At 37.8% G+C, this 26,208-nt stretch overlaps 3 protein-coding genes and 1 pseudogene across 3 annotated transcripts; 1 reads left to right on the forward strand and 3 right to left on the reverse strand.

Moving 5' to 3' along the window:
- The first annotated feature begins 1,667 nt into the window (after positions 1-1,667).
- On the forward strand, positions 1,668-2,527 carry LOC120114502. Its single transcript, XM_039135388.1, has one exon. It carries the CDS (start codon positions 2,043-2,045, stop codon positions 2,475-2,477), a length of 435 nt encoding a protein of 144 aa, XP_038991319.1. The 5' UTR covers positions 1,668-2,042; the 3' UTR covers positions 2,478-2,527.
- Positions 2,528-3,859: 1,332 nt separating this feature from the next.
- On the reverse strand, positions 3,860-5,859 carry LOC120114501 (transcription factor bHLH71-like). Its single transcript, XM_039135387.1, has 3 exons — positions 5,351-5,859; positions 4,419-4,853; positions 3,860-4,129 (listed from the first exon to the last, which is right to left on the reverse strand). The coding sequence occupies exons 1-3, from the start codon at positions 5,750-5,752 to the stop codon at positions 4,028-4,030; spliced, it is 939 nt and encodes a 312-aa protein (XP_038991318.1). The 5' UTR covers positions 5,753-5,859; the 3' UTR covers positions 3,860-4,027.
- A 2,107-nt stretch (positions 5,860-7,966) lies between these two features.
- On the reverse strand, positions 7,967-8,904 carry LOC120114509 (annotated as a pseudogene).
- Positions 8,905-23,645: 14,741 nt separating this feature from the next.
- LOC120114510 lies at positions 23,646-24,813 on the reverse strand. Its single transcript, XM_039135396.1, has 2 exons — positions 24,544-24,813; positions 23,646-24,263 (listed from the first exon to the last, which is right to left on the reverse strand). Exons 1-2 carry the CDS (start codon positions 24,811-24,813, stop codon positions 23,646-23,648), a joined length of 888 nt encoding a protein of 295 aa, XP_038991327.1.
- Between the last annotated feature and the right edge of the window lie 1,395 nt (positions 24,814-26,208).

Consider the following 26,208-nt stretch of genomic DNA (forward strand, 5'->3'; position numbering starts at 1 on the left):
GAACAATTGAACGTTATAAGGCTCGTCTTTTGGCAAAGGGCTACAATCAAAAGATGGTATCGATTACAATGGTACTTTCTCTCCTGTCGCTAAGTTAATTAGTGTCAGACTTGTTCTTGCTTTGGCCTCTATTTTTCAGTGGAATCTTCATCAAATGGATGTTCATAACGCCTTTTTACAAGACAATCTTGCTGAGGAAGTGTATATGTCTCTTCCCGAGGGAGTCACAAGTCAGGGGGTGTAAGAGACTGTTTATAGCCAGGGGAGACTAGTTTGTAGGCTACAAAAGTCCTTATATGGGCTGAAGCAAGCCTCTCGGCAATGAAATATGAAGTTAACCGAAGCCTTGCTTTCAGGTGGATATCAACAAAGCAAACATGATTATTCGATGTTTACCAAAATGGAAGGATCCAAAATTGTCATTATGCTTGTATACGTGGATGACCTATTAATTACCGGGAATGATGAGCAAATGATACAAGAATTTGAGTTGTAAATTTAGAATGAAAGACTTGATAGCAGGGTTTCAAATCGCAGTCGCGGTCGTGTTTTCGGTTATTACGGATTTACCGTGATTGCGGCCGTCGCGGGTAACTCGGACTGCGGCGAAACCGCTATATCGCGGCCGAAATTACGGTCGCGGACCGTTTTTTAAAACCCTGCTTGGGAGATCTAAAGTACTTTCTTGGAATAGAATTCTTGAGGTCTAAAGATGGGATTCTTTTGAGTCAAAGAAAGTATACACTAGAGTTGATTGAAGATATTGGTTTGGGGGGTGCTCAACCGACAATAACACCTTTGGAACAAAATAAGATATTTACTACAGCAGCCCATGATGGTGATGGAAAGGTAAATGATGAAGATAAAGTGTTAGAAGATGAAACGACTTTTCAAAGACTCGTACTCAGATTAATTTAACCCACACAAGGCCGAATATCACCTATGTCGTACACCATTTGAGTCAGTTTATGCAGGGACCGAAGCGACCTCATCTATAAGCATCACTCAGATTGGTGAGATACATTAAGAAGAACCCAGGAAAATGGGTCATGCTAAGTGCAGCGAGTGAATGTCAACTAAATGCATTTGGTGACTCAGACTGGGCAGCTTGTCCCATGTCAAGGAAATTAGTCATTCGCTTTTGCATTAAATTGGGGGATTCTTTGATTTCTTGGAAGTCAAAGAAACAATACACAGTGGCCCATTCTTCAGCAGAGGCAGAGTATATAAGTATGGATTCAACGGCAGCCCTATAAATAGCTGCAAATCTTGTGTTTCATGAAGATACTAAACACATCGAGATTGATTTCCACTTTGCTCGGGAGAAGATTCAAGAAGGGATTATACAAGCAGATTATGTAAGTACGACCGAACAACAAGCAGACATTATAACGAAAGCTTTGGGAAGGCAACAACATGAGTATCTAATATTCAAGTTAGGGCTTAGAAATGTTTTTAGTCCCAACTTGACGAGGAGTGTTGAGAATTAGCTAGCTTATTTAATGTTGGTTCAATTTGTTATATTGCAGTTAGTTGATGATTAGTTAGTTCAGCAGTTTGTTACTTGTGTATAAATATATGTACAGATGATTTGTGAAGTAAAATAAATAAATAAATGAAATATTCCGCAAGTATTCTTTTGACACTTTTCTTCTAGTAAATTACTACGCGATAGAATCTAAATACTGTGGGAACGGGGACTCCACCGGTAGAAGAGAGTAATCTTGAGACTGATGAAGTAATGGAAGACGATCACGACCCTTCTGCACACGAGCCGTGACAGATTTCGATTACTGGATTGGATGAGGCTTTGATAAAGTCCATCAAGGCTTTTCAAATACAAAAAAGGTGATGGTTTGGTCTAAGGATCGGATTGCTTGGTCTGTCTCAACGATTTCCGAGATGATGAGAGTTTAAGGCTGTTGCCTAAATGCAGCCATGCTTTCCATCTCCCCAGCATTGATACATGGCTCAGGTCTCACTCGAATTGCCCTTTCTGTCGAGCTAATATAGTCCTTATTACTGCTTCAGAAGCGCCCCCGATGACCAAAACTCCTCCGGGGATCAAACAAGCATCAGCAAATGAAAATCTAGCCGATGAACAAGGTTCACAAAGACATGCTGAGTTTCCAAAGACTCCGTCGTCGCGTACTTTCAGTGATCTAAGAGATGCCGTGATTCGTATTAGAGACGAAGGTTATCATCAACAAATGAGAAGATCAATCTCCATGTATCATTTGTGCCAAACCCATGTATCAGTTGGGAATCAAGAGGGTGATGGAAGAGATGAAGAGCGCCGGTTCTCATCAGGTATTGCTGGTTCATCGAAACAACCAGGTGAAGCCTGTAAGGTTAGCAATAGAATGAGCGTGTTGCAATGTGCAATGAAGAGATCCTTTTCCAGTGGTAGATTGTTTCTTGCTAGGCAAGGAAGAGTAAGAGATTTATCCGTTCCCCTTTCAAATCCGCAGCTTTAAAGGGAAACAAATCATATTCACAGTTGCATAATCATGAATTCATGAAAAAGATGGAGATTGTTACATATGTAAATACTGTATAAGATGAAGCCTAAGTGAGAACTATACTCATCTTGTGAAATCGAAAAATGATTTCAATGTTTTTTTTATTTTCTCGTTTAGATCATGAAAACATTAGTATTTTGTTGGTAATTTTTCTTTTCCGATTGCTTATATTTCCTGCGTTTATCTGCTTGTGTTTTGTTTTTGAACCAACTATTTTAATTTCATTTTAGACAAAAGTTATGGTCCCATTTTTTTTCTCCCAATGATTCAATAGATGGGGCCAACAACAACAATGATAATAATGAATCTACTCAATTCACGGATTCTTAGAGATAGGGATGGGCGGGGTGGAGCAAGTGGGCGATCGTCCGCCTAAAAATCTAAAATTATCATATATTTTAAATTTTTATATATTTTTTTATTAAAAAATTGTTTTCGCCCTTTACCCCTAAAATTATATTCACCCACTTAAATTTTTTAAGTTCAAGTCCACCACTCTAATATAAAATCATGCGTCTGTCTCTACTTAAAGATGACAATAAATCATATTCAATATATTCAAACTTAATTTTTATAATATTATCCAGATAATTATCATCATTAATAAAATAATTCATTTACAATAGAGTTATTCAAATGAGGTAGTCATTTCATAATATTTTACTGAATCTCATAGAAATGGATACGTAAAAGAATAACCAAAACATTCATTAAACATGAGAAAATGCTATAAAACTAATTATAAAAGAATAAATTTATAAAACTAAAATTAAAACTTTTGCAAAACTAAGACTAGATAAAAATAACATTTTACATGACATCAACCAATTTTAGTGGTTAAAGAATTTATTGTTATATTCTTTAATTAAAATTGTATCATATATAATATTAGATAAAAAAATCACTAATGTATTTGTTTCAAGCAATAATGTTTAGTTCTAATTTAATTATTAAAGCAACATTCAAATAATGTTTTTTTAGAAAAGTGATATTTTTTTATCATATGAAATAATGATGTGCCCAACCCTGCAAAAACTTCGTTTTAATTGGTTGGAGAAGAAAGGCGCAAATTACTATTTACAGGGAACGGATGTAGGATTTTATGTTAGAGGGGCGAATAAAATTTTAGGGGGCGAAAATAGATTTTCAATAGAAAATATATAAAAAAAAATCTAAAATATATGATAATTTTAGATTTTTAGGAGCGACAGGTACATCCTAACTAATAGCGTCTCCTATTGAAAATTTTAGTAAATATTTGAAGAATCAATTGTGGCTGATGCATGCATGCATGAGACCTCAACAACGACCCCATTGACATTTAAAGGCAAACATTAAGTAGTAACATAGTTTTATATATTCACACATACTACTTCATTGACTCAAGCCTTCATACATACAATGGCAGTAAAAAAGTTGCAGAAACTCTTGAACATAATCCAAACCCAGACCCTAAAGTAAAAATGAAGAAAAAAAGTGGGTGGCATTTTGGTGATTTGGATCGATCAACACAAGGCAGTAGCATCTTCTTCCTCAATTATTCCGATCATGTGGTGAACTGCCCTTGCTATGTCATCTACTGAACTGAGTTGGCATCCTTCTTCAACCTGCATTCAGAATTTTCGAATTTTAGCCCAAAACTCCATGCTTTTCTTCAATCATACATGATGATAAAATAACTAAACAGAGTTGGTCTAAAATTACGGAAAATGACATTTTGCCTCTTCAAGGAGAAAAACAAAGTATACGAGAGGAAAAGACAGTATCTGCACATTCCCCCATATGACAATAATTGAAGATGACCATCTCTTTGTATTCGCAGAATGTCCGAAGAAAACCATACTATATGTAATAGCAGTAGCAAAACATATAATTTATCCCTGTGATTGCTATTACCTTGGCACTGATAGAGTAGAGGACTAATGGATCCATGGTGGTGACATTGAGGTGGAGGATGGAAAGGTAAAGTGATTGGAAACCTGCAATAAGCTTGGAAAGTTGCGGGGGACCTTTTCGTGAGAGGATTCGAAGATTGGCATGAGTTTCGATCAATGTCACCTCAATATCCGCCGTTGATGCCTTGGTCTTTGATGTGTACCCGTTAGGGATCTGAGACCAGGTGTACTGTGGATGCATGAAAAACTGTGCAAATGGTGGTGACGACGACAACAGTTTGGTGTTGGTGTTGGTGCTGCTGTTTTCTTCATCGGCAGCAGCTTCTGATCTTACTTGTTGCAGTACCCGAAGCTTTTCAGATTCAAGGGTTTGCAGAAGATGCTCAAGCTCCTTCACAAACTCTATGGCACCACCAACTATGGATGCTTGATCACCCTACACATGCAAAAAAATAGTCTCATTTATGTTAAACACAGGCAAAAAGCTCATTTGCAGTATCCTTGATCTTACCATTTACCATAATTTAGAGGAACAGCTTTTTCTTTCTATGATCCCACTTTTTTCATGACTAGCAGACAAAAGAATAATCCAAAGAAAAGCAAAAGGCAATAATAGATTTCTTTTAAAAATTTGCCAATTCTAGTTCAAACTTTTACCTTGACAAGCTCTGATGGATTTTTGCAGCAACATGTTGCTAAACTATTATTCAACCTTTTTCTTTTTAGTCTGAACTATTATTATTCAACTTTAGACTTCAATCAGTCCAGCTTTCAGTACTGTAGTGAATCACATGAGAATTATGTTTCTCTTAAGCATTATCAATTAGTTTGGGGTTTTTCTTAATGCAAAAGGGCCCAACAACCCATGAACTAACTATGCATGTATCAACAATCCAAAGATTAAAAGATGAAATGAAAGGAAGAAGACGATACCCTTTGGACATAAGATTCAGGCATGAGCGAGCGTAGAACAGCCAGATGTTCATTCATTTGTTTTCGCCTGTTTCTCTCAACAGCAATGTGAGTCATTCTTTGAGTCTCAGCCTCTTCTTTGTTCTTGCAAACCCTCGGCTTTCTCCTCCTCTTTTTCCTCCCTTTAACGGCCAGGTTAGTCCTCCGCTCCGCCGCTGGCGAGCGGCTGCATTGTGGATGAGGAGTCGCCTCCGTTGGAGAGCAATTCAAAGCGGTACTTCTAGCTTGTTCTTGGGAACTGAGACTATTTTCCATTGAAAAAGTAGTGACGAAAGAGTCATTGCTGCCGTATGGGGTTGCAGATATAGTATCATAGATAACGAAGTTAAAGAGCTCGTTAGAAGAAAGGGTTTCAAGCGTCATTTCTCTAAAATCTGCGGAAGCACAAACAATATCAACTGCAATTCTAATTTCTCCAAGACACAAAATTTGAGAGAGGAAGAGAGAGAGAGAGAGAGAGAGAGAGAGAGCAGGCGAGGTTGAAATGAAGGTGATTTTTGGTTTTTGAAGGGTAAATTTAAGAGGTTTTTTTTTGAAAAATTTATATTCAAGAGGTTAAAATGAGAGATACGGGACACGTGAAAGGGGAAAGAAAGAAAGAAAAACAGTAAACCCTCTTTTAGATTTAGGGTTTGTCTTCCCGATTCTCATAGATGCTGTCAGCACTGGCAATGGAGGGGGGTCCAAATCTATATAGAAATATGCATACCAACAACACAAAAACCAGCTGGTTAAAAGCTACTCTTCATTTCAACATTCAAATCTGTGTGAATGGACTTGGCTCAAAGCACTCACTCTAGATTCTCCATACACAATATATATTTACATAATTATCATGCGCTTGACAAATGACAAGCCATGGGTTTTCTTGTTTGGTTTCATGGAAATTGGGTTTTACCTTAGCCATTTATCATTCGACTTGCCAATGATCGGAAACATGCAAGAAAAATACATATGGAAATGTGAGAATCTGCAGAGTACTGCAAAAACCCATGATGCATAGGCTAAGGTTAAAAAAAGACGTGATTTTTTAAGCACTTTCATGAATCATCATCACCACCCCCAACCAAACCGTGATGTCAATTATCGACACAGCAGCTTTTGTTGCAAGTGATCAGAAATCCATGAAATGGAAGCTGCACAATGGTCTAGCCATTTAGCCTCCCGTGCATATCCCTTCCCCACTCGATCTCTGTTCATGCACCAGCAAATCCTCTTATACATGTATATGTATACAGTATACTTTGGTGTATATATATGTCAATATCCATCAAGTGAAGCATCGAAAGAAAAGTGCCAACAGAAATATATACTCACTTATTGCTCATGATGAACTGATATTGCTAGTTTGCATCAAACATCAAAACAATATCAAAGACATATCAACACATTACCAGAACATGAAAACAATAATATGGTGCCTTATTTTCAATCAAAACCCATCATTAATCTTCAATTTTCCAACCAAAACAATAATGTTTTTCTTGTATAACTTGGCCACAGAGGGATGTGGGATTATGCCCTTAAGTACGGTGAAGAGGACTGATGGAGGTGGACCAGTCATGGACCAATTTTGTCTGACACATTGCAGTGTAATCCATGTGACCGTCAGCTTAATATACTTAAAAAGTAGTACAAAATTTCTGCAATCTTCCATAATCTAATCTCTTACCTTTTCCCTTTTTGTCTGCTTTTACCTCTCGTAATTCATACTGATTGGGCTAAGCTTTGCCTAGCTTTCCTCTCTGCTAGTCTTTTAGTTCTTTTATACAAATATAAGTCGATGTCTACACTCTACACCTCATATACTACAATAATATGTACGATTACCAGTAAACATCTATATACTAAAGTTGTAGCTTCTACGAAATGTGTTAAGTAATATATACATATGCATTTCCATGTGCATGATCATGGTCACGATCGATATTTTCTTACATGCTTTGAAGGCTTAACGCCTATCAAATGTCACCATCGTCTGGTATGAAAACGATGATGTTATACATAAATTGAATTTGAACATTATTCTCTTTTACTTTTTGGCTTTTCTTTGTCTATTTTTCCCTTTTGTGGGCCATCAATCGTGACACCTAGCATCATTGTAAGCATTTACAGTTCACCTATGGTGGATGGTATGGTCATACATAGATTTTTTTGTCTTTTGTTTTGGTCATATATAGAATTTTCAGTGCTTTTGAAAATGCCTTACTAGCAGTAGACAGGCAAGTCGTGTAACAGGAAATTTGTAAACTTGGAGTAAATTTTTACTCCATGGTAATCTCAAAAATTACCTGCTTTTTGTGTGAACTATAAAGAAAAGTATGAAAATTCTCCTGTTATTAAGTTGCTATATTTGTTGTAATCATTTCACCATGGGTGCATATCTCAATAGACGGTTAACAGTGAAATGCATGCACTTGCTGTAAATTTTGGATTGCTGCTTGATACATACATACATACATACACATATATTTATGTATGTATGTATCGGAATTTCCTAACACAACGCAATGCTTGCTGTAATTTATATCAAAATTTCGTACGACAATGTAAAGATCCAAGTGTCTTTTTTATCTTTTATCCATGTTGATATCCTCCGCGAGTCTCCGATGCTTCGATGGAATGGCTGTTCCTGTCGTTCGAGGGGTTCGTGAATTCACCAAAGACAATGCAACTTTTTACAGCGTGGTGTCCCCTAACAAGTTTTATTTTGACTTGGTCTGGCAGTCGAAGAGTATATCTATCATCTTCTCTATTCCTACCTATGGAATGCCCCGTGGAATGTGACCTTGAAAAATTTTCCATCCTTTCACGTCTCCTAAGTTGTTCTTCTCTTGCACTTGAAGTGGCTTCTGCTTCGTCTTCTGCTCGGTCGACTTTGTCGTCATTGTCGTCTTTAATGTTGATGCAAACGGAATCTTCTACTGAACTTTGATTCGTTACCATTTCACGCATGGAGTTGCTACGAACAAACAGAGGGGATTTCTCAAATGATTTCCTAGGCACATCAAATTCCCCACGACAAACCGGACAAGTTTTATGAGATTCAAGCCAAAGATCAACACACCCTTTATGGTAAACATGACAACATATCGTCAAAAGTTGAAGCATATCGTCGTCATTAAACTCTTCCAAACAAATCGCGCATTCTAGGCCGTACTTTTCGCTTCGAAACTCCTTGACAGTGGAATAATAGAATGTTGGAAAAGCTTGTATTAGTTCAGGATCAAGGCCGTTATTCATAATTTCACCTTCCGTGGAAGCTATATCGACTGGAGGTGAAGGGCTACGCCGATTATGCCATATGCGTAGAAGAATCTCCACCATACATCTACAAAAGTATAATGTTAAGAAACGAAGAAGAACGAAACGAAGAAGATTACAGCTATGGTTATTGGTGGTGGCAAGTTGAAGTATGGTGAGAATGGTTTGGCATAACCGGATGACGGTGACAGAGAAATGAAAAGGGCAGCAATGACTGGAATGTAGATCGCTCCGGCATCATAAATTTTCATCGACGAGTGGAAAAAAACGAGATCTCTGTTAGTTGTTGCGGAGAAAGAAGAGAATAACAAGGCAGCATGTCAATGTGTCAATATGAAAGCTAATGCTTGGTAAGCATTATATTTATGGTTATTGAGCGAGTCCTTTGTGTGACTTGCTCTGTTTACTAGTTGATTATTCAAACCACAACATTCCGTATTTAGTATTTGGTTACAGGCAGTACTCTGTTCTGGTTCTGGTTCAGGTTCAAGCCAAGTACCAAAGTATCCTGTGCTTTTAATACTAATCCATCTAATTAGTTGGCTAAACATGAGAGTTAAGAAGATTTTAACTTGGAATTTTCTTTTCCTGGAGAGGCTGTGACTGCAAATTAGCTTGCAGTTAAAGGTTTCTGCAAATGATAAATTTAGCAAAATGGAAATAAGTTCTTTTTTCAGATTATAAGTGCCATTTAATTCATATTTGATAACAAGGACAAAGTCTACAACAGTCGTACAAGCTTCATATTCCCAGCCAGGGAGGGAATATTCATACTTAAAAATTATGCAGCCGAGATGTGAATAAGCTCGAGGGTACATGACACAACTGTCCTAGGAATATCTAAAATTATTCACTTTCCCAGGATAAGTTTCTTAGTGTAAGGAATTTCATCTCTCATCTCTCAGCACTCGGCTCTTGGTTCCTGAAAGAACGGTGTTTATTCAATATCATCGATCCAGTCACCGTATATCCGACTGATTTTATCCGGACCTTTCCAATTGTGGAGAGTTCTTTGTCCTGGCTTCTGGAGTACGACAGATGTTCACTGTGAAGGAACTCCAAGATGATAAACATCTGAATGTGGAACTGAAGGGACTAATGCAGATATAGTATCTGTAAGAGTCTTTGAAGGCACTCCTCCCACTTGCTTCAAATCAGAAGGGGCAGCAGAAGAATCCTTAACCTCTGTATCCGCAACCGAACCTCCGTATCGGTGTAACTCTGCATTCACAAAAAGAAAAAAAACATATATCCCTATAGCAGCAGGAGACCAAAATCCATATAAAGCTTATTTCCATCAAATAAAGTACATGCTAAAGCACAGAAGATACCCACGACTAGCTGAAAACTACAAATAAACAACAAAAACATCTATCAGGTTAGCTACTCATCAATGGAGCACCGGCTTTAAGTTAAATTCAAAGGTAGAACTGCGACGAAGGTTCTCGAATTTCAAAGGCACGACAACAAGAAGGCTACAAGCATATGCCTTCGGTAAGTAATAAGTTCATGATTCTCAAACAAGTGCATATTACCATGAAAACAGTCCAACATCAACTAGCATCCAATTTGCATGATACTCATTGATAAAAATGTATGGCAGCCATTCAGGAAAAAGCAAAATCCCACCGGTTTTAAATTCGAATTCTAGCCACTTCAAAACAATAGCTATAGAGAAGCATACTAACCAAACAGACGATTCTAGCATACTCGAGGGAGAGCTAAAAAAAATGTATACTCGAGGGAACTGAAAATTACAGGTACTTGTACTTAAATAGGAGCTTTTCAGTTGACAACCATAAATGCTTCCCATAACTAAATCGATTACTCAATCAATCAACGAATAAACCATACCTGCAGTTCCATGAGCAAAATGACATTTATTTCCAAATGGGCAGTAACCAGTAAGTTCCCACTTATTACAAATCCGGTCTTCCAATTAGATGGCTTAACACTCGAAACATTCCCGCCACCGCCACCACTAGCAGCAGCAGCACCACCACCACCTCCTCCCCCACCACCAGTCCACCACCACCACCGTACCCTCCAGGTCCTAAACTTATACCTACACTCTCTCCATTCTTCGACTGCTCGTCGTGAAAAAACGTGCAACTATCACCATAAGGACACCCTTCCTCTGTATAAAACTTCTTGCAATGCCTTCCCTTATACGATCTCTGCGTTTCCCATGAAAAACTATTAGACCCCAAAGAAGGAATCTGGAATTCTTCACTTGGCTCCGACGAAATCCCTTTCTCTTCTTCGTGAGCAGCCACTATTTCTTGCCAATTAGGAGGCGGGCGTCGGAGCTCTTCGATGCTATGAGCGAAGTTACAATTCGTAACGTACGGGCAAGTGCCGGCCCTGAACTTGCAACAAAGTTTGGTCTTGAAATACGTTTTGCCTATGGCTTTGGACCTGGAATTCAAATCCTAGGAATTTCTTGGTTTCTTGTTCGGTGGCAGCTCGAAATTGGACCGTGATTGAGGTTGTCTTTGGTCGTCGGAATCACATTAACTACATTTTCTCTACCGTAATCCATGTGTTATTCAAGGATGATCAAAACAGAATTTTCTTTTTTTTTTTAAAAAAAAAGCCCTAATTCTAATAAGAAATGTGGAGTAGATGTACCCAGAAGCTAAAATTACATAGATTAGATTAAACTGAAGTTAACGCGCGAGATTTTAATGATTTGAGAAATGGGTATCGGATTACACATCCGAAGATACTAAAATCAACATAAAAGTAGCAACTTTTTTCATGGAAGACAAGAAGAAGAATGGAAACAGCTGCAACAGATCAAAGAAGAACAGAAATAAAGGGAAAGGGGTAAGTCAGACGAAAGAATCGGAGTTAGATCTACAACATTAAAATATTATGAAGATAATGAAGGTGTAAAAACTGAAATATTATCTTTATATGTATGGAATAGAAGATTAGAGAGACACTCAGCAAGCGGCAAAGTTTGAAGGAGACGTAAAACCATCAAGAAACCATGCGTGAACTCGTAGCTTTTGTCTTTTTTCTTCTCCTTTTACCATCTTATCTCAATTTTTCCCTATGTTAAAAGGAGGATTATCTTAAATAATTTTAAGTGTTCATTATGCGGATCATTATCCACCCTCGAATTATTGGTACTCTCTTATTACGCAAGCCTAAAAATTTTAGTTTTTAAATGCTCTCTCCCTTATAAATAACTTCTTTAAATACGAACATCATCATACTAAAATTACTTGTTTATTGTCACTTCTATCCATTCATTATATCAAGCTAAGTGAATTTTTATTATTATTTTTATAAGATAAAATTATTTTTATTATATTATATTTATTTTATATTTAATTATTTGAATAAATTTTATTGTACTAATTATTTTATATTAGTTTTTGCGGTTGTAAAATTTGAAAGCGGAATCATACCTCGAGACATTTTGCCGATATAGTAACAATATGAAATTATGTTATTTAAATTATTGTAATTTTTTTAAAATTTTTTGGATTAGTTTATATTTTAATTTATATATTATTTATTTAATTAGGCGAATTTCATCTATTATTTTTGTAGATATAAGATTTTCAATCTTTAAAACTCTCAAAATGAAGCGTATTTCAGTTATTGTTTACTATGATGGAGAAATTCGGGAAGATGAAACCGACGTCTCCTTCACATCAAATCATTCTGTTAAAATATCCTCCAAGAGAAACATCACTCTTGAGGAGTTGATCACTAAAATTTGAAGGAAGGTTCATGTTGAAAATATTAGAAGATTGTACTCACTTTAGTACAGATTTCCAACCGCAGTATTTCTGTTAACTTATACAACGTTCGAACTTTCTAACGATGGCGATGTTGTTATGATGGTTGATTCTCAGAATCAATATTCTGATGCCGATACACATATGCATGCAACATTTGTCTAAGTGTATGTGGTTCATGGTATGTCATTATGCTCTCACTATAGGTTGTCTCAACAAGCTAATCGAGTTGACAACTCAACTCAAGTAATGTGTAATGATTTTAACTCGATAATGGGATGGTATCATCCCATCAAGTTCAACGGGATACATTCATCATCAACTTGTTACGATTTGTATCGAGGTGGTTGCATAATCTGTATGGCAACATCGCTTCCAATTCAAGGGGAAGGCATTCATCTACCAATTTCTTTGACATGAATATGGAGATGCCCTCGATGCAACAATCTGTTCTGTACCCATTTGACACGATGCCTTCAATTTCTAAGGGGAGGCATTCAACTGCGAGCTTCTTCGACCTCAATGTCGAGATGCCTTCAAGTTCAAGGTGTCGTAACCGTTTTTCGCCCAGAAGGGGAAAGACCGATGCCGATGGGGTTTTCTCTTTGAAAATTGTTTCGAAAGATGAAGAGTCGCCACCAATCATTTGAGGTGTGATTGGAACACCGTAAAAACGGGTGATTTTAATAAAACATTTTATTTTTATCAAATACCGAGTTTTTGAGGTCTGCAAAATCCAGAAATCAGGTTCGGGAGTCGGTACGCGTGGGGAAGGATTAGCACCCCCACAAGCGCCCAAAAATTGGTACCTAGTTGATTACCCTATATTTAAAATCGGAAATTTTGAGTTCGATCTTTATTTAATTTAAAAATCATTAAGAATGTAGAGTTTGAAAAGGGTATTCGTTTATTGAGACCGATAGCATTCGCCCCCGAGCGTAAATGCGGGAGATCAGCTATTCTGTCTAATAACCGAACATTGCCTCATTTTTAGTGATGTGGTTTTGAAAAGGATGTCGACTTATTTGGGGAGTTACCAGTAGTCACCCCCTGAGCACGATCGCGGAGGATATACTATTAATTTCTTAATAAGTGAACAGTACCTTAGATTTGTAAAAACAACGCAATCAAACAAAATTTTATTTGTCCTAATTAAACTAAAAGTAAATTAAGGATTTTTATAACTTAAAGTGTCAAATTATGAAAATTAAAGAACCTAAGGGTTCAAATCTAAAATGTAGGTTCTAGTATTAATACTATATATTAAAATGAATTAAATATTTACGTATTACAAAATTTCTTTTGAAATTTTAAAATGATCGAATATTATCCTTAGTCAATTTATTTGATTCGAGTTAAGTAATGCTCATGAGAATATTGTACAAATTCTTTCGAATTGAAAAGTACATGAAAATAAGTCTACATGCTCCTGATCAAATAAATTTACATTGCTTTACACGTATTAAATTGGTAAATATAATTAAAGGATATAAACACATTTTGCAAATGATTATTACCTATTATGCAATATACCTATATGGCATACATATATATAATATTATATTACATATGAATTCATGAGATGCAAAATACGTAAATAAAACAAGTGCCGTGGTACCCTATTTCTGTCGATTGGTATTCGCGTAACATAGAAAAGTTAACGCTTAACAAAAAAAAAATCTTGGCAACATATTAATAAATAAAAAAACTAAAGAGTGGACGTTTGATGTGAATTAAAGAGAACAAATAAACAAAAAAATACCATCAGATAGTAAATTATTTAATAGTTGTAGTTGTTTCATACATAAGTAATGGTTTTCTTGGGCCCTTGTTCATCATTTCTGGAGTATTTCAAAGAAATAGGATCCACTTTCCTTCTTTTGTCTTGGAGTAGGTGTTGACCAAACATTTAAAAAATTTCTACCGGAAAAGCAGACTAATTTAAACTAAAAATACTAACTTTAAAATAATGGCTAAATTCAAATAAAAGTAAAATTACATCTATAAAATTAAAAATAAACTAATGACCTAAATACAAAATAAACATACGTTACAGGGTCTTATGTATGATTTATCCTATTTAAATTAAACTAAAACAATATGTAAAATAACATAAATAGTGCCTGCACATTTGAAAATAATCAGAAAATTAAAATAAATAAAGGACTTCTTTAAAAGAATGTAACTAAATTTTGAGAACCTAAGAATAATTTACCCTAATAAGTACGGTGACTAAAAGTTAATTTACCCAAAACTTTTAATATAAAACCTAATTTATGCCTAAACCTAAGCTAACTTACACACAGGAAATGCCTCACTCCTCTTCACTTTCATTTCATCCTAAACAGAGAGTTGAAACTCTCTTCTCCTGCCACCATGTTCAACGGACATGGTAATGACCCAAAACCTCTACCAAAGCAAAACGACCACCACAACCCTCTATGGACAAGGTTCCGTTTCTAACAGACTCTTAAACGTTTTTTAGATAACTCTTTCTAAAGATATTCTACTAAATTGACCCCAAAGATAAATAATTTTCTCATTTTTTAGTTTTTATTTTATTTTATTTTATAATTTGTTTTTTACTCTAGTGATTGTTGATATTTATGGTGATGATTTTTTACTTGAATGCTTTCGTTATTTTTCTTTGCTGTTTGTTCTTGATGAAGGAAATAAGGAACGATTCTCTCGTTCTAAACCCAAACCGGCCTCTAGTGACACATGCGAGCCCTGGAACTGTAAGTAAAGTTTCTCGACAAAATCTCCACAAATATCAGTGACTTAGACTCCAACAACGACGAGACAAACAAAAGAAAAAAAGGTAATAAAAAAACTCTTTTTTCATATTTTCTACTTGCTTAGAAAGAAAAACATTCAAAAATAATACTGAAAATTGAAATAAAGATGGGAAATACCAAAAAGGTTCTTTGCTTTCTATTGATTCCTTGGTTTTGAAATACAATCTTCAGTGAGACTGCCGTCACGATGACTATTTTTCTGTTTTTTTGAAGAATTGAGTCCCCTGTTACAAAGAATAATTTTCCCTCTCCATTTGCTTTCCCTCGTTCAAATTACCCCTGTTCGAATCCTTTGTTGAAAAACCAAACCCTCTGTTGTTGATTCTCTCTTTTTCTTCCTCCCTTCCTCTTCTGTCTTCACCGGATATATAATTGTACGCATGTGGGAGCAGGTTGGATCCAAGATTTTTCCTGATTTTTGGGTATTATTCTAATATTTAGTGGATTTTAGTGGAGTTAATTTGGTCTGGTTTTTTTATGTTTTGGGTGGTATTTGCCGTAAGGAATGATGATGGTTACTTTGGTGATCTACAATGTGCTCAGCGTGTGCTTGGCAGTGGCTTCGGGTATGAACCTATCACCGGGTCGGGTTACTGGGCCAGTTCGGGTCTTCTTGTATTGCTGTTAGGTCGGGTCTAATCCAGCTTACTATAGGTCGGTTCTTGGAGTCTCGGGGCTGGAACTTGGGTTGAAACCTTGTAGTGGACTGTTGTGTTTTATTTTGTAATTTGGGCTGCACATTAAGCCTGCCAAATATGTAAAATAATATAATAATAATAATAATACATATAAATAATAAGAACGAGATGAAAAATCGGGTGTCGACAGTTGCCCCTCTTTGTCCATTCTTATGTTAAAAAGAATAGGGCAAAGATGAAGAGACAATGCATTTTTCATCCATTTAACTTCAATATTTGAGATATGATGAGGAATCTGTTCCGCTGTCACTCAGGGAACATCAGATCTGGGGATGTTGATCCATTCCACTGTTCTTCAGGGAAGATTGAATCAGGGTAGACTTGTTCCGCTGTCACAGGGAATACCAAACCTTGGAAAAGAGAGACCTGTTCCGCTTCTTCTGAAGGGAATATCAAATCATGGAAAAAGAGACCTGTTCCACTTACTCTGAAGGGAATGTCAGATCTGGTAGACTTGTTCCACTTACTCTGAAGGGAATATCAAATCTTGGAGAAGAGAGACCTGTTCCGCTTACTCTGAAGGAAATATCAGATCTTGGAGAAGATAGATTTGTTCCACTTACTCTGAAGGGAATATCAAATCTTTGAGAAGAGAGACCTGTTCCGCTTACTCTGAAGGGAATATCAGATCTGGCAGACTTGTTCCACTTACTCTAAAGGGAATATCAAATCTTGGAGAAGAGAGACCTGTTCCACTTACTCTGAAGGGAATATCAGATCTGGGGGAGTTGATCCATTAAATCGGGATCGAACCTAAAAATTAAACATTAACCTTTGTTAATATGTGTTTGAGGATTCGAAAACATCATACCTGAAAATCTTGGGAAGATAAGTTTTGGAAGAAATTTCTCTTGCGGAAGCTTGTATTGCCACGACCAAACATGGAAATTCTAATTGGTTATTTCTTTGTTGGGTCTTTACATCTTTGCCATTTCTTTTAGGAGAATCTGCAAGCACTCATTATTATGCATTTTATGTCATGATCATGTTTATGCCTAAAATGTGTGCAATGATGCAATTATTTTGAGGGTATTTTCTTTTCAAACGAGAATTTTCTTTTGTTAATGGCCTTGTACTTCAGACTGATTTGGGCACGAAAAATCAACAGCAGTTTATCTCAATCGAAAACCCTGATTGGGCACTCTTTGGTTGAGCCTGACTCTGATTCTCTTACTCTTTGAACCCATGTTCTTCTCATGACCCACTATTTAATTAGTGACAAAACCTCTTGGGTTATCCTCAATTGTTAAGCATTCGCGTATATCCCAAGGCTTTAACTTCTTATGGTCTAACATTGCATAAGCCTTATGCTAAAACCATTTTCGGCTTCAGAATATCTGTATTTTCCAAAACTTTTTGTACAATAATGCACAATGATCTCATGTTTCCCGAGCTAATCTATATGTTTTTTTTTTAATCAGGATGCTTACAATGCGGTTAAAAACATCTTTTTATTTATAAATAAAGAGTTTTTTTGAGTGAATACATGACAAACTTTTAAAAGGAATAATCAAAAGAAAATACAGTAGGCGTCATCAGACATCAATAGTATGAATGCTTTTGAACTGGCACGCCGTAAGAGGACCCGAGTGTAGCTTCTGTCAAGGAGATCTTGAGGATTATGGTAATGCGTAAGGGTGTGAAGTTCCCCAATACTGCCAAATTCCCGACTGTTGAATGCCATAAGCCAGTGTTTGAATCTCATTTACTTTCTGGTTACCCAACTAATTCAGCTCCACCATGCACGAATTCTGAATTTACACAATTCTCAAGCCGCCCTTTACGGGTTTTCAACCTGAGACCTTTTCTGGTTACAAGACGTCCTTTACGGGTTTCATCTTGAACCCTCCTTTTATTTTTTTTTTTTTTTTTCATTTTTCATTTTTTAGTCTTTTTCATTTTTTTTCAGGCGAAATACTTCTTGACTACATCAGCATTCACAGGGTTATGTAACTCTGGTCCATCCATCTCAGTGAGGATCAAAGCTCCTCCAGAAAATGCCTTCTTTACCACATAAGGTCCTTCCCAATTTGGCATCCATTTTCCTCGAAAGTCTTTCTGAATTGACAAAATATTTTTTAGCACCAAGTCTCCTTCTTGAAACTCTCGTGGACGAACCTTTTTATTATGTGCTCTTATCATACGTTTCTGGTACATTTGCCCATGACAGATGGCTTTTAATCTTTTTCCTCAATCAGGTTCAACTGATCATACCTAGCTTGTACCCATTCTGCTTCATGTAGCTTAACCTCTGACAGCACTCGTAGTGACGGAATCTCGACCTCAATGGGTAACACAGCCTCCATACCATAAACTAAAGAAAACGGAGTTGCCCCAGTGGACGTCCTCACTGAAGTTCGATAGGCAAACAGAGCGAATGGTAACTTCTCATGCCAGTCTCTATAAGTCTCAGTCATTTTCTGTATGAGCCTCTTGATGTTCTTATTAGCTGCCTCTACCGCTCCATTCATCTTTGGGCGATAAGTGGTGGAATTATGATGTTTAATCTGGAACTGTTTACATACTGACTCCATCATCTTATTGTTTAAATTCAAGGCATTATCGGTGATGATCCTTTCTGGTAGCCCATACCGACAAATAATTTCTCTCTTCAGGAACTTGCAAACTGTTGACTGAGTGACATTTGCATAGGAGGCCGCTTCTACCCACTTAGTGAAGTAGTCTATTGCCACGAATATAAAACGATGGCCATTAGAAGCTTTGGGTAAAATTTGCCCAATGACATCCATGCCCCACATAGAGAATGGCCATGGAGCAGTCATTACGTGCAATGGATGAGGAGGGGTGTGGAGCTTATCTCCATAAATCTGGCATTTGTGACATTTTCTGGAGAAATTGATACAATCAGTTTCCAGGGTTGACCAATAATATCCAAATCTCATTATTTGTTTAGCCATTGCGTGTCCATTAGCATGAGTACCACATACTCCTTCATGCACTTCTTCAATAATCGTTCTGGCTTCTTTGGCATCCACACATCGCAACAAGACCTGATCATGACTCTTCTGTACAAGATATCACCATCAAGCACATACCCTACCGCCATTCTTCGAATAGTTCTTTTGTCATTCTCAGTGGCATGCTCAGGGTAACTTTGATATTTAATGTATTGAATGATGTCGTAATACCAAGGATTTACATCATTTTCATCTTCTATGCTATAGCAATGGGCTGGATACCCGTAAGCTTGCATCGTAATAGGCATCATGCTTGAATATTCATTGACTTTGTAGGCTGCTGCCAAAGTGGCCAGAGCATCCGCCATTTGATTCTCTTCTCTGGGAAGGTAATGGAATGTCACTCTCTCGAATTCTTTAATGAGCTCTAGGACCAACTTACGGTATTCCACCAACTTCATATCCTTTGTTTCCCATTCACCTCTGAGTTGATAAATTACCAGTGCTGAATCCCCGTATACTTTGAGTGTTTTCACTTTACGCTCAATGGCTGCTCTAAGACCCAGAATACATGCTTCATACTCGGCCATGTTATTTGTGCAATCAAAATTCAATCGGCTGGTGAAAGGATAGTGTTTTCCACCAGGTGAGACGAGAATTGCCCCAATCCCGTGCCCCAAGGCATTCGAGGCACCATCGAAATTCATATTCCACTGTTCATTATTAGAGGAAACTACCTCCTCATTTGAAATAACCATTAAATCTTCGTCTGGAAAATCAAAGTTCAGTGGTTCATACTCTTCAGAAGCCCTACTTGCAATGAAATCGGCCACAACACTTCCTTTAACTGCTTTTTGGCTTACATATTGGATATCAAATTCAGACAATAAGATTTGCCAACGAGCCAATCTTCCAGATAAAGCAGGTACACCCATTAGATATTTCAGAGGATCAAGTTTAGATATCAGCCAAGTAGTGTGATACAACATATACTGCCTGAGCCTTCGGGTAGTCCAAACTAAAGCACAACACAACTTTTCTATTGACGAGTACCTTACCTCACAATCAGTGAACTTTTTGCTGAGGTAATAGATTGCTCTTTCTCTTTTTTCAGTTTGATCATGTTGCCCTAATACACACCCCATTGAATTCTCAAAGATTGACAAGTAGAGGATTAATGGTTTGCCTGATATTGGTGGCATTAAGACTGGAGCATTCGATAAATATCCTTTTATTGCTTCAAAAGCTCCTTGGCAATCATCATTCCATACTCCTGGGTTATTTTACAGAGAAGGCGAAAAATAGGGTCACACTTCTCGGTTAATTGCGAAATAAATCGGGCAATATAGTTTAATCTTCCCAGGAATCCTCGAACTTCTTTTTGTGTTTGGGGGTGGTAAATTCTGAATAGCTTTGACCTTGTCAGGATCCACTTCAATCCCTTTTTGCTTACTACAAACCCCAAGAGTTTTCCCGATGTTACCCGAAGGTACACTTGCTTGGATTGAGTTTTAACTGGCATTTCCTTAATCTTTGGAAGAGTTTCCTCAGATTCTCGATGTGTTCTTCCTCCGTTTTAGCTTTAACAATCATATCATCAACGTAGACCTCTATTTCCTTATGCATCATGTCATGGAATAGTGTTACCATGGCCCTTTGATAGGTTGCCCCTGCATTCTTCAGCCCAAACGGCATCACCTTGTAACAGAACGTGCCCCACATGGTGATAAATGTAGTCTTTTCCATATCATCTGGATGCATATTTATTTGATTGTAACCTGAAAACCCATCCATAAATGAAAATAGAAAATTTCCAGCCGTATTATCCACCAGGGTGTCTATGTGTGGCAAAGGGAAATTATCTTTCGGACTGGCTCGATTAAGATCTCTGTAGTCGACACACATACGAACTTTTCCATCTTTTTTTGGTACTGGAACAACATTCGCTACCCATTCCGGATACTGGCTACTTTTAGGAACCCAGCATCGAAATGCTTCTTTACTTCTTCTTTAATTTTAAGCAGCATTTCAGGTCGCATCCTTCTGAGCTTTTGTTGTACCGGTTTACATTCAGGCTTTATTGGCAATTTATGTACCACTAACTCAGTGTCTAAACCTGGCATGTCCTCATACGACCAAGCAAACACATCTTTGTAGTCTTGGAGCAGCATAATCAGACTTTTTCGTCCCTCAGTAGATATGATGGTGCCAATTTTTATCTCCTTTTTATCTTCCTCTGATCCCAGATTCAAGATCTCAATGGGCTCTTCATGAGGCAGAATTTGTTTATCTTCTCTCTACCATTTTTAGTAGTTCAGAAGGTAAGTCACTTCCCTCATCACTATCATAACCTTCAACTTCCCTTGACATATGGGCAGCTCGAAATCTATCTTCGGGTCAAAGTCATCATTCATACTATTGATACCGGAGGTCCTGAAAGAATAACGAACGAGAGGATATATATACATATACAAATACGGGAGGATCTAACCCATATCAAAATAGAATGAAATAATAATATATAATAAAGAAATAAATAAAAAAATGCAATAGATGATGTTTGCCATTTCGTGAATTAACAGGAATGCATCATTTATTAAAAAACAGATAGATTAACCCCTTACAGAAGATCATATATTGTCTCAAGGTTTAGACAATAGGGAAAGTTTTTGTGCATTACTCTGAAATAGTTTTGTAAACTACAGGTAATTCTTCTGCAGTCCAATTGTTTAGCACAAAGCCTGGTGGTGCAGGGTAAATGTCCATAGCCACTCCATCTTCGATTCCTTCCTCTGATATCACATTTATACCCAAATCCCTCAGGGCATTTTCAATAATAGGCTCTTTAGATGATCGGTCCCCCTGAAACATGTGGCCCCCTGATATGAAGGTGTCACGCAGCGATGGGAAAATCATAGGCTCCCACTTAATATCCTCTCTGGCTAACCTGGCTCTCCTCTTTTCCTGGCTCTTTTGAATATTTTTCAATTTTTCCTTTAAGGTCAGGTGATATCCTAGACCAAAACGATCTAGCTTAAAACCGGGAAAAATTGGACTAATATTCCCCTGTAAGCGACTCCCTAGCCCTCTTCCAACCTTGGCTCCTCTTCCCAGGGTCATTTTCAGTCCCATTTTGGTACAGTTTGATAACCTAGGCTTTGGAATTTTCTTTCTTTCAGCAACAAATGTGGCATTAATAAATTCCAGGGCTCTGAAAGAGCACTCGACTGCATCTTCATCTACTTCAACATATGGAGCGGTAGTAGATATGGAAGCAATGATATCTTCCTCAGCATTAAGGCATACCAATCTCCCCTCAATTACAAATTTGAGTTTCTGATGCAGAGTAGATGGAACGACTCCTGCCTGGTGGATCCAAGGCCTTCCTAACAAGCAGTTATATGAGGGCATTATATCCATTACAAGGAATTCAACCTCGTATGTTGATGGGCCTATGGTTAAAGGAATATCAATCTTCCCCAGCACCTCCTTCTTTGTTCCGTCGAAAGCTCGAACGATGCTTTGGCAATTTCTCATGTGTGTACTATCGACTGGTAATTTCTTCAAGGTTACTAATGGCATCACATTCAGGGCAGAGCCGTTGTCAATTAGTACTCGCGATAAACACATGTCCCTTGCATTGGATGGTAATGTGCAGGGCTTTGGGATTGCCCATCATTCCGGACGGGATCTCATCATCAGAGAAAGAGATGAAGTTATCCGCCTGAATATTTGCAACCAGTCGGTCTATTTTTTCCACTGGTACATCTTTCGGTACGAAAGTCTGATTCAAGATTTTCAACAAGGCGTTTCGATGTGCCTCAGAGCTTAATAGTAAAGCTAGGATTGAGATACGAGCTGGCAATTTGTGTAATTGTTCAACAATGTTGTATTCACTATGTTTCAAGAATTTTAAAAACTCTACAGCCTCATTCTCGGTTACAGGCTCATTAATTGTTGGCTCATCATTTTTCAATAATATCTCAACCCTTTTTCCTTTATCAACGATCGTTCTTTTCTCGGGTTCACTGGTCTGGTTGGGAGAATAACATCTCCCACTTCTGGTGAAATGGCCTACCTCGTCCACTTCTTCCTTAGCAGCCTCTGAACTCTCAACATTCTTTAATTGGCATCCATACCTCCAAGGGACCTGCTTGTTGTCCTTATAAGGAAAAGACGATGGAGGCGTGATCACTATTTTAGGGATTAACCTTTCCATAGTCTGGGCTTTCGGTGTGATGACTAAAGGGCAGTTGGTATTGTAAACTCCCTTAGATGTGCCTTCGGAAGCGCAAATCTCAATCTCTTCTCTTTCGTAGCTTCATGGTAAAATTCCATATCTTTACTATCAGCCTTTGAACCAAGGCCTTAAACTCATCACAACTTTGAATGACATGATCCTCGCAACGGTGGTAGGGGCAAGCATGCTTATTTTCGTTAGCATTAAAGGTCAACCAGCCTATTTGACCATTTGCCCCCATACCCAATGCATGGGTGACTTCACTTCTTTGACTTTGGTAATGATTTCGTTCCCTTTTTCTTCAATAACAGCATTAACCCCTGTCCCTGCATGGTTCGGCAGTGGGTTCTGAGCCACATTGGGCTGCTCGCTGTCACCAAAATTGATGACATTTCTTTGTCTTAATCTCTGCACCAACTTTTTAAAGGCCAGACAGTTTTCAATTGAATGCCCGATGCCCCCGCATGATACTCACATTGAGCATTGATGTCAAACCATTTTGGGTAAGGAGGCTGTATTGGAGAAGTGTGGTAAGGTGACACCACATGTTTGTCATACAGGATCTGGAATAGTTCTTTATAAGTCATGGGGATAGGGTCAAATTGAACCCTTTCCCTTTCCTGTCTTGGTTCTTTCGCCCTTGCTGGACAGGATTTAGTGCTGACGATACAGTGGCTTGTGGTCGAGATACTGTAATGTTATTAGAATCATATTTCTTCACATTACTGACCTCATTATCCTTCCTTCTTGCTGGAGGCTTTCGGCTAGATTCTCCCCCGTCTAGCTTCCCGCTTTTGATCGCCATCTCAATCATTTCTCCTGCATTAACTATATCAGCAAAATTCTTGGACGAATTTCCAATAAGATGTCCAAAGAAAGGGGCCCTCAGAGTATTTACAAAGAACATATTAGTTTCTTCCTCCTCTAATGGTGGATAAACTTGCACAGCCACATCTCTCCACCTTTGGGCATACTGCCTGAAGCTCTCGTTGGATCTTTTTTCCATACTCTGTAACAGAATTCGGTTTGGCCTCACATCTTTTACATGCTTATATTGCTCTAGAAAAGCCTTAGCCAAATCCTTCCAGGATTTAATATTAGCCCGACTTAGCTGATTGTACCAACGAATTGCTGATCCTGCCAGGCTTTCTTGAAAACAATGAATTAATAACTGATCGTTTCCCACATAGCCTGTCATTTTCTGCAAAACATGGTAATATGTGCAGAAGGACAACTGGTGCCATCAAATTTCTCGAAATCTGGAACTTTGAACTTCGGCGGCAACACTAAATCAGGGACCAGACTTAGCTCTCTGGCGTCAATTCCATATAGGCTAGCATCTTCTTTCATAGCTCGGAATTCATGCTTCATTTGTTCCCATTCTTTCTTAATCTCCTTATCCTGTTCTTTTTTGTCTTCCTCATCCAGATCAGGGACATCTTCAATTGGTTGCGGGTTGTAGAAGAGCCAGGTAGGTTTACTTGTATTTTTTTTGGTTGGATGGTTGTGGTTTGTTGTGCGTGGAAATGCGGTGGTGTGAAACCAGGGGGATATAATGGTTCTTCGGCAGTATGACTGATAATTGGAGTCTCTTCTCGGATTATACTATTTCCTTGTAGCAAACTAATCAACTTTGCCATCATGTCGTCTTGAGCCTTCATCATCTGTTCGCGCATATCCTCTTGCGCTTTCTTTAAATTCTCTTGCATTTCAGCTTGAGTTTTTTCAATTTGTGCGATCTTGTCATCCATTTCTTGGTTGATTGACGAGTACCGTATGGGTGTGAGGTGTATGCCAGAATAACTACAAATGATTGGAAATTGTATTTATTATTTGGTGAATTTTAATGAATGAATTGTTATAATGTAATCATTAAGATTTTAAAAATTTAGAAAAAAAAACATATGAAAATGCTAATGCAAATGCAACCGATATTGATTCCAAAATAACTTAGTTTATATAAAAAGTACTCAACAACACACACGTCTAAGCACTTAGGCAAAGAGATTATATCGACATGATTACTAAACATAGAATCTTGCCCTATTCCCTAATCTCTCGAGCTCTATCATCAATCCGATGATGCGGCGTTCTTCCTCTGATTCTGGAATCACAAAAACTCTTAAAGCTGTCGCTTCTTCAGATAATTCATAAACTTGGCGAGCTACATCGCGAGCCTGATCCACTGCTCTCTCCATTGCTTCATGTTGCATTTGAATGGTGTCCTGAGCCTGTCGTAGAGCAATTCCAAGCTCTGGATTAGTTAATGGTCGGCTCTCTTCTAGCTGTTGGATTCGCTGATGAGATCTATGCACTATGACTTCTAACTCAGTAATCTTGGCTTTTAAGGCCTCGTTTTCTTGCATGGTTACCTCTTGTGCGGATGAGTGGATTAACCCTGCTCTTTCTAGCTCAACTATCTTCTTCTTTAACATCACATTTTCTTTTTGAAGACTGTTGTAAGGGTTCCGAAAAGTCTCATCGATGCTAAGCAGCTGTGCTTCGAGTTGTTCAATCTGTGCTCGCCTTTGTGCTAATTCTTTGTTAGTCTCATCTCTTTGCTCTCTCAGTTTCCGAGCGTATTGTATGGATCGTTTCTTTTCTTCTTGGCCTCTTCTTGCGCTTCTTTCTACCCTATCGAGTTTTATCTTTAGGGTCTTGGCAGTATGATGTAGATCTTGGGCTCTCATATTCCTCTCTAAGGCCCGAAAATCTTGGTTTAGCGCATCAAAATTCTCCTGGACCTTTTCTTTCTCTTTGGCCAATTGTTTTATCACTCCGTCCTTCTTAATCATTTCAAGTTCCCATATTGTTTTCTCCTCCGAAAAGCTTCTCTGTTCTTTTTCTCTCTTCAAATTCATCAGTCGTATTCCTCTTTTAACAACTCTGTTTCTGTTGGGAGCTCCTCAATCGCTCCTCCATAGTCAACTGGTCCTCTAAATTTGGCTTAGGTATGTTGTTGTTAATTCTCTGCGACCTCCAAACCTCATAGGCCGGCGTGAATACAGGCTCTATCATCTTGAAGCTCATGCATTGAGGCTTCTGCCAAGCCGCGTAGATCTTTGAAATCCGCTCTCGGTAACCCGGAGTAGAGAAAGAAAACTCTGCCTCTTTCAGGCCATGGGTAGCTGGTACGAACTGTCGGG

Source organism: Hibiscus syriacus, unplaced genomic scaffold (assembly GCF_006381635.1).
Source record: "Hibiscus syriacus cultivar Baekdansim isolate YM2019G1 unplaced genomic scaffold, ASM638163v2 tig00110229_pilon, whole genome shotgun sequence".
Classification (NCBI taxonomy): Eukaryota; Viridiplantae; Streptophyta; class Magnoliopsida; order Malvales; family Malvaceae; genus Hibiscus; species Hibiscus syriacus.